The sequence below is a fragment of the Panicum virgatum genome, chromosome 7N, assembly GCF_016808335.1.
Source record: "Panicum virgatum strain AP13 chromosome 7N, P.virgatum_v5, whole genome shotgun sequence".
NCBI lineage: Eukaryota > Viridiplantae > Streptophyta > Magnoliopsida > Poales > Poaceae > Panicum > Panicum virgatum.
The window spans coordinates 36,259,492-36,274,032 of record NC_053151.1 but is presented as its reverse complement, the minus strand read 5'-3'; the positions used below and the strand labels follow the sequence as shown (position 1 = coordinate 36,274,032).

At 47.0% G+C, this 14,541-nt stretch overlaps 1 protein-coding gene across 1 annotated transcript; it reads right to left on the bottom strand.

Moving 5' to 3' along the window:
* Positions 1-3,140: 3,140 nt before the first annotated feature.
* Positions 3,141-4,569, bottom strand: LOC120683381 (sialyltransferase-like protein 3). The gene has a single exon (XM_039965459.1). The coding sequence runs from the start codon at positions 4,528-4,530 to the stop codon at positions 3,439-3,441; it is 1,092 nt and encodes a 363-aa protein (XP_039821393.1). The 5' UTR covers positions 4,531-4,569; the 3' UTR covers positions 3,141-3,438.
* Positions 4,570-14,541: the final 9,972 nt, after the last annotated feature.

The following is a 14,541-nucleotide window of genomic DNA, read 5'->3' as shown; positions in this document are numbered from 1 at the left end:
AGGGAGGATGAGGAGGAGAACGGGAGTGGTGACCCAGCAGGTACAGTACGGAGCCGCCGCTGCCGCCAGGTCGGTCCAGTACCGAAAGCCACACCCTGGCACTGCATGGTACGCGAGTGATCGATCAGTGAGCAGCTCAACCGTTCTCGGCGAAGAAAAAAAAAGAGATTGGCGTCAAGGCCGGAACGGACGAGACGAGCAGCGCGCCGCCCTCGCGGTCATCCGTGGGTCCACAACAGCAAAAATTATATTTACCGTCTGATCTTTAATTTGCCATGCTGGCTACCTTCACAAACCCACTCCCCTGAGCAATAGAGGCGGTCCATGTGTCAGCCATCATTGCCAGTCAAAAATATCTGCAATTCCAAACCATCTGGAACGCTTCAATTCTAGCCTTCAAATGGTGAATATTGATCCATACGCTCTCTGTTCTGAAATTTTAAGGTATTAGAAAGTTTAAAATTTGTACCCAAATATATAAGGCATTTTAAGATTGACTGGGTCCAATTTATCTCTCCCCAATTAATTCTGGTGGGCTAGGAAGTAATAAAAGAAATGGAGATCTCCTAGATTTTGGTGCCGCAACCAATAGCCAATCCATAATCTTGCAATTAGTTAATCAAACGAAGAAGTAATGATGGAAATATGTGTATTTTTTTTTCCATCTCTTTATTATGTTGAACAAAAGCTATAACAGTCTACATAACAGGGCGGAGGGAGTATGTACTTGCATAAACTTTTATTTATAGCATAGAAGCATCTGAGTTCTACTACAAACTAATGTTCAAACGAATATGGGAACAAATTTCAGGTCAACAAAAAATAAATATTAAAAATACTTGAAAGAAAGTATGGAGCCTATGATCCGAGCGAGAGGTCTCACCTTTTCGGATTGCTGATGGTAGTGGCAAGCTCTGGATTAAGCTTTAGGATGAACTTAAAAGGAATTTCCATAATGAAACCATTTGAGTCCATGTAGTGCATCATAGAGTGGTAGTAAGGAGAATCGTTGTTGCCTTTAACAAATCTGAAACATGAAAAAACAATGAGACTTGCATTGTATTGGCAAGTCCAAATTAGGGAGGTTGTTCAACCAGATTCAGTTAATCAAATTTAGGGGGATACAATTTCAGATCCAACAAACTCATTGGCAATTACTATGATCCAAAATCACAAAAAAAACACCAGATTTCTAAATTTTTATTGAATTAATATATATGCAAATCTAGTATTTATTGGACTCAAGATTAGGGATAACATATTTAAGAAGTCAAGGAATGTTGTGGGAGCTTGATTTCAGGATCATCCCGCAGCTCGCCAAGGCCTTCGGTAGTAGAAGGCTCGCTGCACATAACTGAGCAGCTGCCTTGCAGTGCTCAGATAGAGGATCATCAGCTAGCTTGAGCTGAGCAGACCAAGGGCCGCTAGGGTTGTGGTTGGCAGATTGCGGCAACGCGAGGCTTGAAGCGAATCTTGGCTCTACTCCTGTTGGACAAGCTGTCCACTGAGCTAGCAGAAGCCGTACTACTCTTTAACCAGAATGGGAACAATTGGCCTCAAAGCTATTCGTTGAGCTACCGGAAGCAGTCCTACTCTTGGAACCATAATGGGAACGATTGACCTCTTTGCAAAGGTGATAGCCTGAAGGCGTGTCCACCTCCCAGTCCTTCTTAGGTAGGCACACAATCATGGTTGTTGGGGACGCCACCTTCGCTGCACAGCGAAGGCCATCGGCGAAAGCGTTCGGCGGCGAGCGAGGAGGACAAATTGCGAAGTAAGCCGAGCGAAGGCCGGAGTTGCTCGAAGCCGCCCGAAGAGAAGCGAAGAGGCAGCAAGCGAGGCGAAGGGACGGCGCACGGGCCGAAGAGACAAACGGCGAGGCGATTCCGGCGGCTCCTTCGCCGAAGCAACGAAGACCCTCGGTTGCGAAGAGGCACGAAGCAAGGCGGCCCCATTGTCGGAACTCTGTACGGAGTATACAGCTGTAATTCCACTAAGTTGTGCCGAGTGTTGTATTATTACGTTTTTGCCCAGGGAATATTCCGAGATGCTGGCGGTTGGGGGGCAGTAAAGGAATTTTGTCCAGGGGTAGTTGAGTTTCTGGGCTATAAATACCCCCTGTAACTGTAGAATTCATTATGAAACTGAGAGCAAATGCTGTCGCTTTGATTTTTGTGCTTCTATTACGACCTTTGCTATTTCTTTAAGGACTTCACCTTCTGTTACCCGAGCTGTTGTGACCTCTTCGCCCCGAAGAGTGTCTTACACCAACAATGGTACCCATCTAGTCCTCCATCGTGGAAGGAACATGCCCAGCCGCATGTGTGCGAATCGACTTCCCTGCTAAAGGATGGATCGATGTCCTTAGAGATGGGAGCATCAACGCCGCTATCGATAGGCGCATCGATGCTTGTGGCAACGTCGGTGCCGCTAAAACAACTATCAAATCACCTCTAAAATTCATGAAAACTTTTTATAAGGATACAACAAATAAATGGAGATGAACTTATTTTATGTAAAATACATAGTTATATTTAAAAACTTAAAACTAAAATTCACTTAAGTAGGCTACTTTTGAAAATCATATGCATTTTAAGGTACAAAAATACTAACCAACAATTACGCAGAAATATCTAGTATTCCTATAGGGGGCAAAATAATTCATAAAAATACTTTATATCATAGGTTACAAAGAACATCTGAACCTCTTTAACAAAAGTTAATACAAAAAATGATTCAAGATTATCAAAGTAAATTATGATTGAAAATACTTTTACAAATTATTTCATACCATAATAGGATTATTATATATATATTCATATTTTTATGAAAGTAATGTTGTGCCCTAAAAGTTTAGGTAATCTTCAATTGTAGCCTATTTTGGTGAATTTTAATTTTAAGATGTTAAATGATGTATATGTGTTTTTGTAAAAAATGGACTCACAACTATTATTTATATTATAAAAATATCATGACTTTCGGAGGTAATTTGATAGTTGTTTTAGTAAGAAAAGAGAGAAGAAAGCCCATAAGTTACGCTTCATATTAGATAACTGACGGTATTGGACAGAAGTGTCAAATATGGAATAAAAGTTCAACTCGGTATCAAATAGGGAAGTTGAAAATTTTCAATGTTAAATAAGGAAGCATCAACTTTATCAGTATCAAATGGGGATTTTTTTTAAACTATACTCGCTATTATGAACAATTACTTCATGTGGTTGTAAACTTGGATACCAATTGGTATCACTTCAGTTCAAAGAGAAAACATGCATATCGTAAGAAATATATCGTCCCATTTAGGTCCATGTATACCCTTCCAACGAAAAATCGTGTATATGTTACCTAAACACTATGCTTGACTAACAATTAGTACAAAAACACTGAATCTCTTCACCATCGCTTGTTGGACACTCCACCGACAGGCCCGTTGTATCATCATCTGTAGACCACAACCGGCGGCAGCCTGAAGCCGGAGTCCCGGAGGAAGGGTATCGCCTCCGGCCGGGCCTCGAGTTCCCGGTAGAACTCGTACTCGGCCTCGTAGTCGTGCAGCTCCAGCTCGCCCCGCTGCAGCGTGTGGTAGTGGTGCCGCGCGCCGGGGTCCTTGCCGAACCCGAACACGGACACGCGCCCGCACACCCCCGTGGCGGCCACCACCGCCTGCATCCCCGACGAGTAGTGGAACATGCTCTCCTCGTGCCGCGTACCCCACTCCGCCGCCGGCCGCCCCGTCTCCCGCACGAACCGGCGCAGCGAGTAGTACTTGACCAGCCGCGCGCACAGCGCGTCGAGCCGCGGGTCCGTCACGATCACCGGCGCCGCCGCCGCCGCTCCGGCCGGGGCGCTGCACACCGCGTGCTCCACGAAGTGCGCGGCGCTGCACATGTACGTGAGGATGGGTACGCGGTCGCCGTAGGCGCGGCAGCGCCGGCAGCCGCCGCGCGCCGCGCACCGGCTCAGCACGTTGCTGTTGAGGAACGCGAGGCCGGTCCGGGCGCCCACGTGGCGCGCGAGCCAGCTGCCCTCCTCCCCCGCGGGCGCGTTGTTGAGCCGGACCACCAGGTCGTGGCCGTCGATGAGCGCGCCGTGCTCCCGCGCCAGCAGGACGCCGCTGTTGCCCACCACGGCGCACGACGCGTACGGCCGGCGGCCCTCCTCGTCCCGCTCCCGCCCCGCCCCGGCGTACCGGTCGATGGGCCCCTTGATGAGGTCCACGAGCTCCGCCATCACGCCCGGGTCGAACCGCTGCCCGCCGAGCCAGCCGCACAGGGCGCGCACCGCGGCGTCACGGTGCTCCGGGGGCGCCCGCGTCAGGTTCCCCTCGAGCAGCGCCTCGGCGTCCCGCAGCACCGCCGCCGCCGCCGGGTCTACGGCCGCTAGCTCCGCGAGCGTGGCGTCGACGGCCGGCGCGTCGGCGCCGCGGCTAGGAGCCTGGGAGTGGCGCAGGGAGCACCGGAACGTGAGCAGCAAGAACAGCGCGACGAGGAGCGGGAGCGCGACCGACGGGTGGCTCCATTGCCTCTTCATCCCGGAACCTTCCAGATCGAGCTGAAAGCAGCCGGTCAGCGCGCGACGGTGCCCTGATATGAAACCTTTAGCATCGAGGAGTGTCTACGACGCCATTTTTATACGACACGTGAATCCGTTTCGAATCAAGTCTGCTCGGCCGGCACGATCCACCAGTGAAGCCGATGGTCGCTTTCATGTGGCGCCCAGTTTGCAAGGTTGGAAGACGGCGTTCCAACCCTGGGCCCGCCCGCCAGCTCCTGCTCCCAGCTTTGCGTCTCCTCCCAGCTCAACGCAGATGCCAGCCGCCGGCCGGTCCGTGGATGGCTTGGCGTGGACGCGACGGACGGCTGGGATCGTCGGCGACGAACCAAACGCAGTGTTGCGTAGTGGTGGTAATGGCTGCGTAAACTAATCGACCTAGCTCCTTGCAAGTTGCGGCAGGTTGATGTGGGCGCAGGCGATGCGGTGACAGGAGGGTTAGCGAAGGTTCCAAACGCGGCCTCCCCCGGGCGGCCGTGTTTTCTTGGCCGTGATCAACTAGTGCGGGGGGACGGGTCCGCATCACCAGCGAGGTGGAAGGGTGATGGGAATCCCGAATCCTGCAACCTCGTCGTCGCCGGCACGTCGGGTGGAAAGATACCGGCGGTCTAAGATGGGCTGCGGACCGGGACGTTCCCCTTCTTGCGTCCGGAACTGATTTTTATCCGTCTTTTCAGTCACTTTTTTTCTGGTGAGAATTTCACAGTGGCATGTTGGAAATTATAGAATCTTTGAATCCTAGCTAGAGAGCTTGCTGTTACTGTTTTCTTTTATTTATACCTCTTGGTATACATACGCCGGTATCTCCCTAGGACTATAAGATAAGATGTACACGTACTATACAAAGTCAGTAAAGTAACCCATGCTAGATTTGAAGGTACAGCAGTACTTACCCTACAACTCTAACTGAAAAGATCTAAAACACTGTTATGATTGCTATACATTTATAATGCATATGTTTAATATACTTGTATGTTCTATACTACGAAGTGTAAAAACTCGCTAGGGACAAAACATATCGCAGATGATTTTTTTTCATATGTTTTTCTAAGTTTTATTTATAGGTTGATGCGATGCCTTGACTGAAATTAATTTGCTATAGAAATGTAAAACCTCTGCTTGAAATAGACTTATTTTTATATCTAGTTGCGCTCTAGTTAATCTAGACTAGAGAACTGATCATATATATCTTACTTTTTCAGATATAAAAATATATAAAATCCAGCAACAATCCGCTAGCGTATGCATAGCATTACTCCTTCAAAATATACGCCAATATTGGAACTTCAAACCCCCCCTAGTTGGGATGCTCGTTTACTGTAAAGAACATTAAGTAGGTACTAATTAAGAGGTGCAAAGGATAAATTTTGTGGCTGAAAGCACCATTTCTGGATGATATGGATTTGGATGGACAGATGGTGACCTGTGGGCTGTAGCCCGTGAAGGCGCCAAACTTGTGGTGCTGCTCTGCCAATCATGTTGGCCAATCTCCCTCATAAAACAATTATTACGAACTGAATACGGTGGCTGGCGCATATAGGGTGGACTCGAGTTAGGAGGTTTCCCGTGTTGTAGCCTGCCTAAGAAGAAGATGATGGCCCTTTCAAAAGAAGAAGATGATGATGACGACAACTTGATGAGGAGAAAAAAAAAAACCAGCCTCCGCCCCTGCCGCGTCACGGACGTGACCATGTGCAGCCGTCTCTGTCTGCTTTTTATCGACAAAGAGAGAATTTTCGATAGGAACGAGGCATCCAGCATTGACAAAGTAAAAAAATTGCACAGAGTATTGGACGGGTGTGAATCCAGGATATATACTGTGGTATGGTGTCAAAAAGAAATAAAATTTTCACAATCAGTGTGGCGTCGCGGAAACCAATTTGCGACAAGTGAAAAGTTTCACTGTCACTAAGGGATTCATTAGTGACTCTTAATTGTATCTCCAACTCATTCAAAATCATATCTTCTTTTAGAAAACTAGTATCAAATTTTAAATTAAAAAGGGCTGGAGGTGCACTAAAGATCAATTTGCACCCCTAGCTGTCACCGTTGGCGGCTGAGGACGACCATATCGGCAGTAGCAGAAACAAATACACAGCTCCAAGAGATGTGATACCAAGAGCGAGGTACCTTTGATTATAATATAAGAAGTATTAGAAATGATTCTTTGATTGTTAAATTTTGTTACCTTCAGATAGACATCTTTAGCAATGGCCGCGTACAGTGGGCAAGACCAACTTCACCAGCTGTGCCTTCTCTTTCTCCTGATAAACATGGTAGCTGTAGCAAATAAACACAGTGTAAGAGCATCTCTAAGAGTTTTTCTGAATTTCACTATCTAAATTATCATTTGGAGAGTCATGTACATAAAAAATCACTCTTTATACATTTTCATTCTCCAACAACTTTTCCATATCTTGTATACACTCTAGAGAGCTATTTTCGCTATCTATCTTTGGCTAGCGAGAAATCCGGAATAGATGATGGCTATATTCGGATAACCACTTAGAGAAGTTCTTAGAGGCTATTTTTTTTTATCAAAATCTCTATTTCTAACAATTAGGATGGATATAGAGAGTCTTTTGGAGTTGCTATAAGAATGGTCGCAGCAGTCACCAACCCAATAGTTAAAATTCCCATCTCATGTTTTGATATTTCCAACTCTTCGGCAAGGAGCCGAAGGTAAAGAGTTCCTTCGCCGGTACTTCTATTTTACTTTTGTGCAACATTGAGCAATTCAGAGTTCCCCAAACATTGCATCTATAATTTTTTTTTAGAAACAGGAGGGGTGGTGCCCCTGCTGGTTATATATTAAAGTAAACAAAAGTTTATACAGCAAGGAGCTATTAGGATACATAAAAGGAAACGAAAAAGATCAGAAAAATTACACAAGACCTTCTAGCCATGAAGACATATGTTCTTTTATACTAACTTTGCCCTTAGAATAACTAGGGTGAACTCCTTGATGAAATGGCTTCGACAATTATGATGATTCGGCTGAATTCCTTTGAAAATACAATCATTTCGTTGCATCCATATACTCCAACTCAACAAAATGATTACTTCCATGAAAAGTGGAACATTTAGTTGAGTTCTCAAATATTTCAGCGTGGGGAAGGGGTCAGTGTGCCCCACATTAAGTCCGATGGTGGACCAGCAACTTTGTGCAAATGGGCAGTGGAGAAAAAGATGAACATCTATCATTGTAGGAATATATACATAGCAAGAACAGTTAACAATTACTAAGGCAAGCTTGTGCGCATTCATCAGCACTGCCAGTGTCAATATGTTTAGCATTATCACTTTATCAGGCAACCGAACATCAGCCAACAGCCCAGGGGCGGGCCTATCTTAATTCAAGGGTATTCAGTTGAATACCCTTTATTTTGAGCAATTTTTTATATATAGATAGTATATACCTTTCTAGGTATTCAAAATATGAAAAAGATACGTAACAGATTGTCAACCTCCTTTCTTCCGGCCCTAAAATAGTACTGTCTCCATCTCCCTCCTCTCTTACACGACTGCCCAGAATGGCCCAATTTTACACCAGGTCCACCAAGAGCCCAGCTGCTCCCCATGTGGCCATGCCCCTGCCCCCAGCTCCCATCGTTGAATACACGGCGGCGGCGGGCATTACCGAGCAGTGAATGGCAGCCAGCGGTGGCCAAGTCCGCCTCCGCGGCGGCCGGCGGCAGCCGCGCGTGCACACGTTGGGCCTGCAGGTGCGCCACGCCTCCACGTTGGTCGGCGGCGGCTGAGTCCGCACCTCTGCGGCAGCCGCGCATCCATGCAGGGGTGCCGCGCCTCCACAATGTCCGGTGGAGGCTGAGCGCGCCAGCACGTGTGCGTGCAGCGTGCAGGGTGAGGGCCTGCAGGGGCGCTGCGCCTCTGCGGCGGTGAGCAGCAGCTCATCGACAAGCGCACAACGACAGGGCATCAGCCAGTGGTTTGCTCTTCTTCCTTCTATTTCTAAGAGCATCTCCAGTAGTCTTTCAATCCTCAATCCAACTACCATATTAGTAGACTAGATAAGAAAATAGTTCTCCAGCAGTCTCCCAAAATCTTTCTCTTCTTCCAATAATTATTGGAACAACTCAATAATTCACCCCAACTCTCCCTAAATAAAGAGAGAGTTGTGACTCTCCCAATAAAATAGTTGGATTGGGAGAAAGTTATTGGGAGACTGCAAAAACAAGTCCCTCAATAATCTTAAAACTTGTATAGGGACATCTCCCGATACCAGTTATCGGGAAAGGATTATTGGGGGATTGCTGGAGAGATGCTCTAAGTTTGTGGTTGTTCAAAAATTTAGTTATGCTTCTTAACCTAACTTGTATGCCAGTTGCATAAGCTATGCTATAATCAATTTGACATGCTAAAAACTAGAATTTAGGTTACCAATGAGGGCAGCATTCCTCTCGCGTCCGTCCTCATCTCCCCAACAGTGCTGTGCGGGCGACAAAGGCGAAGCGCGAGGCGGAGCTTCTTCCGGCGCGGTTCCGCCGTCCCTCCTCCTCTCCGGTGGCTTACGCTGTCGGAGAGGAAGGGGGACGGGGGAATCGACGTGCGGACTAGTATAGGATAGCTAGTTTCTAGTCCTAGGGTTCGCTCGTCGCCGGCGATGGTGGCGGAGCTAGGGTTTCCCGACGGCGTTTGGATAAGGGAGCTGGCGTCGCTTCTGTGGAATAAGGTACTCCAGACTTCTCTCTCCTTCGTCGGTGTGTGCTCTGGTGCTGGCGTCGGGTCTGGGAGTTTGCCTTGTACAGGAGTTCACCGCTGGCCGTTGTCGGTGGTGGTTTTGGTTCTTCTGTCTTTGTCTTTGTTGGGTTTGCTTTTGGGCACTTCTGTGTTGCTGGTGCGGCGGTCTGCGGCGACTGGGCACGAGGAGGCGAGGGGTTGCTCCAGTTCGATGGTTCCGACGGTTGATGGGCTACTATCGAGGATATCTTGCAGTCTTTTATTTGGTGTCCGTTCCTCGTTCTGGATGGCTGCGGATGGTGGTTGGTTGCTGTGGTGCGCTTCGCTGCGTTCGGAAGACCGACGGCTCCCAGTTTCGACGAAGAAGAACAGTCGCGGTTGGTTGGGCCTTGTTGTAATTTTGTGTTTCATCAGGGTCCTTTCCACAAGAAAGGGATGTACTATGCTTACTTTCATCTAATACATGGTTGCATCCTTTTTCGCAAAAAAAACTAGAATTTAGGTTGTTGAAAAATTGCTCTTCAAGATTTTGAATACCCAGGTTTGAAATCCTGGGCCCGCCCCTGCAACAGCCATCGCATAGAACTTGTTCTGCAGAGTGCAGACCACTTATGCTTCGGTTATTGCCACAACTTAAAGGAATGTTTCTGTCACATCCCCTATAAATTCCCTAGCTCCCAGCCTTCAGGGCAGGCAACTTGACCGAGCCCGTTTGGTTGCAAAATACCAAATTCCAAAAAAAAATTCCGGCACCTGCATGCATAGAGACTTAAATCTAGACGAAATAAAAAACGCATTGCGACTGCTGTCTGTAAATGGCGAGACGAATCTAATGAACCTAATTAGGCTGCAATTAGAAGCTAAATTGCTACAGTAATGCTACAGTAAAAGGCTTAAAAGGTTTCCCACCCTCAGTAATGCTACAGTAACTGCGCTCAGGGCAATGGGTGATTCCCACCCTCTCAACTCCGGTAAAAGGCTTAAAAGGTTTCCAGCAGGTGAAAGGGTTTTCCTACGCTTTCGCTACTCATGAAGACAAGAGGGGTTAAGCATATCTTAATTAAATGAGTGAAGCAGTAAGAAAGAATTAGCTCTAAGACAAAGGAAGAAAGTTAGCATTTTACCTTAAGTTCAAATTTTTAACCAAAGTAAATCTTAGTGCAAGTAGTCAAATTTTATTTGACTCTCAACCCACTAAGCCAATTTTAGGTTCACTTCATGAAACCTTAGCTCTAATACCCGTTGTGAGAACCGCCCAATTTGATATTATTTTAAATGAACCGCCGGTCATTATCATCCAGATGAGAGTTAACACGTGCTTGCCAGAGAGTGTGCCACGTGTTATCCCACATCTAGAGACACGAATAACCAACACGTCATTCATCCAAAACAATATCAAATCCGGTAGTCCCGGTATGTGCTCCAACATACGCCCAGAATCAGCATATGCACATACCGTTTACAATCGAATACATCGCCAATATTCCACAAAGAGCAGTTTTATATTATCAGAGTTCACAACTTAATATTACAAGTTCAATATAGGTGGGTTTCAAACTTCACTTACAAGCCTTGGGCTCACGAAAGTCATATTAAACAGAAACACAAAGTTTATTGCACTTACATGTTCTCACGAAGCTCAACTACGATAAAAACTTACTAAAGTAATGACGTCTTGCTCAAAGACATCATTACAGCCACCACGACCTACTCTTCCCCCGCGTTTGGATCAACAGGGTAGAAGTGGCCGTACACCACTTCCGGCTCACCTGCAACTAGGTTTAGAAAGCACCCTGAGTACAAAAGGTACTCCGCAAGACTTACGCGATTAAATAAACAAGGATCATGCAAGGCTCAAGTAACCGCTTTAAGGTTAAGTAATTATTGCATAAGCACTAGCTCTCTACACTATCACCTATCAGAATTAATTAATCTTGCCCAACCCCAAACACTTTTAGTTGATTAAGAAAGTAACATAATCTATAACTGATCATAGCTGTAACATGAACCATTCCCATCACAAACGATATTCTATGAGGAGTTCATGGGTTAAAGAGCTTGCTCATAACCGAGAGCGCGGCAATTCGAATTGATTAAATCCTTGCAAGGGTGTACTACTTTACCCACACGACGCGAGGACCATGCGACTCACCCAACCGATCACGCCGGGCAAGGGGGTACTCACATCAACCGTTCCCAACAAGGCTCGACCGTTGAGGGTACGCCCAGCTTGCGCATGGAGACTTAGTTCCACCGGGGACATCTCTAAACTTTCCTATACATAGTTCCACCCGGGGACACACTAAGCCTCCCTACATAGCCCTTGGCTACGCATCTGGGACCGGGCCCCAATGATAAAGTCAAAGAAGGTAATTGGCTCATCCGTTCCATTATATTGGATATGTGGTAGCACGGAAAGGTGCTCAAAACCGACGTCGTCCACTCGGTCCTTAATCGATCCAAGCGGACTATGCCCATGTGACTTCATTCTCTAGGCCCTACTATTCCGCTCGAATCTCGATACTACCAACTTCTACTTGCCCCAGCTCAAGTGCGATCAAGAAACAGGTATGTGTGCTACTCCAAACCATTTCTTTCAAGAAAGCAATATGAGTATTCTAAGCAGGGCTAAGCATCTAGTCAGATTAAGTAATTAACTAGCTAACATGTGGCAAGGACATGGTTAAACAATTCAAGGAAGGATAGTGCATCAAAGGAGGTACAAAAATGCAATACATACCTACTACACATATTTAGCCCACAATACCCGAGTGGAATAGCTAAACTAAATCAAATTAGACAGGTGCAAGGAATATGCTTAGCTGCTTGCCTGGGTTAACTTCGGGCTCGACCACGAACGGGATTCCGGGTTCAGGCTCGACGGACTCGGCGGGCTCCACGGGTTCGTTCTCCGACGGCTCGGTCACTATAATGCATGAATGCGATGCACGAATTAAGAAATGAACTAAACAACAAGCATAAATCATGAAATAATTTGAGCATGCAGGGAACCAAACAAGGAACTCATGAAAATTGGTTGTGCAGTAAAAGCATTTTCCTATAAGAAATCATAAATAGATCAATTTTCAGCTACCCTAAGCAAGATAAAACAGAAAAGGAATGCAAACTAAACTAAACAAATCCAAGAAAATTATCATGGAAACTAGGCAGGAACACAAGGCTAATAAAATTGGTTTTGCCATTTTACCACTTTCCAGCGCAAATTCCTCTATTAAACCATTTTCAGACAAAGTATAAGAAAACAAGCTAAATATTTGTTAAATAGCAAGGAATCATGTGAAAAAGTTGCTCCACTAAAAACTACACCTCATAAAGAGTCTAACAAAATTTGGTTTGGCATTTTTCGAGCAGTACACAAATAACCAAGCATTAAACTCACTTTTGCAAGATAAACCTATAGATAAATCTACTGCAAAGTAACATGCACAACAATATTTTTCCTAAGTAGATCTCAGCTATAGGAAACCAACAAAACAAGTTTCATAATTTTTGGAGCTATACATGAATTTCTATGGATTTTGCAAGATTGCTGCTCAAATAATCCTAAAGAAACCCTAGCTAAAATTGCTAGGTACACCCCAGGCAGCCACCCTGGCCACCGACAGGTGGGCCCAGGGGGCCGGCGGCACCACCAGGCTGGGTCAAGGCCAAGGCCTGCCTTGACCCCGTGCCTGGGCGCGCCCACGCGCGCGCGTGCGCGACGCGGCAGCGTCGGCGAACGGCGGCGCGGCGGAGCGAGGCTGGAGGGGCTCGGGGCGAGGGCGCATGGCGTGCCCTAGGTGATGGCGAAGCTCACCAGCGGTGATGCAGGCGAAGAGCGGCAGCAGAGGGGCGGCGCGACGACGATGAGCGGCGGCGGGCGAAGGGGCTCGCCAGCGGCCCTGCAGAGGAGGGGAAGGGGCCGGGTTAGCGGTGGAACCGAGCGAGGGAAGGGGGAAGAAGCTCTCCCCGCGCGGAATCGAGCTACCGATCACCGAGGGTGGCGAATCGGCGACGACGGGAGCTCGGCCGGCGGCAACAATGGCAGATTTGGGGGCGAATTCGGCTAGGGTTTGAAGGGGAACGGGCCGGGCTCGACGCGGATAAGGAGAGGGGGCGAGGGAAGAGCGAAGCGGCGGCATGGAACGCGAAGATGGCCGGCACGTGGCACGTCTCGCGAGGATGGCCGGCGACGACGACACGTGCGGCGCGACGCGGCAGAACAGAGGAGGAGAGGGAGAGGCTGACAAGTGGGCCCGTCGGGGATTTTTATTTTTTTTCCTTTTTTTCCTTGGGTTGTGACAATCTCCCCCCCTTAAGAAAATCTCGTCCCGAGATTTAGGTACGCAAGAGGGGAAAGATAAAACTCGGACTAGGTTGAGGCCATATTCACCTGGACAAGATAAACATCTAAGAGATGATGCACAAAGGCAGGGATGATGTGGTGTGAGACATTCCTAAGGTTTTCTTGATGGTGACTGTGTACACATATATAACATCTAGAACTATGAACTTCATCAAGAAAGTGGGGTGGGGTAGGGAGAAAACTTACTCATCGGAAAAGAATTCCGGGTATTCTTGACGTAACCGATCCTCACGCTCCCAAGTGGCTTCATTTTCGGAGTGATTGCTCCACTGAACCTTTACAAACTTTACCATGTTACGTTTCACCTTTCTTTCATCTCGGTCAAGAATAGCAATTGGGTGTTCTTCGTAGGTAAGGTCCGGTTGAAGATCAAGTGACTCAAGGTCGACGGCGTCAGCTGGAACACGATGGCACTGCTTCAACTGAGAGATATGAAAGACATTGTGCACTGTGGAGAGTGATTGAGGAAGTTCTAACAGATAAGCCACTGCTCCAACTTTCTTGATAATCCGAAAAGGTCCGACATAGCGTGGCGCTAACTTTCCTCTTACTTGAAAACGGCGAGTGCCCTTAAATGGAGAAACCTTGAGATAAACATAATCACCAATTTTGAGATGGAGTTCTCGGCGACGGCGATCAGCATAAGTCTTCTGGCGAGATTGAGCAATGTGAAGATTCTCACGGATAATTCTGACTTGATCCTCAGCGTCTTTCACCAAATTCGGACCGAAGAAAGGTCTTTCTCCGGATTCGGACCAATTGATCGGAGTTCTACACCGTCTTCCATAGAGAGCTTCAAATGGGGACATTTTGATACTTGCTTGATAACTATTGTTGTAAGAAAACTCTGCGAATGGCAAGCAAGTAACCCATTTCTTCTCATATATAAGAGCACAAGCTCGTAACATATCTTCTAGAATTTG

Coding starts and splice junctions, on each gene's coding strand:
- LOC120683381 (XM_039965459.1), bottom strand. CDS start 4,530: ATGAAGAGGCAATGGAGCCACCCGTCGGTCGCGCTCCCGCTCCTCGTC.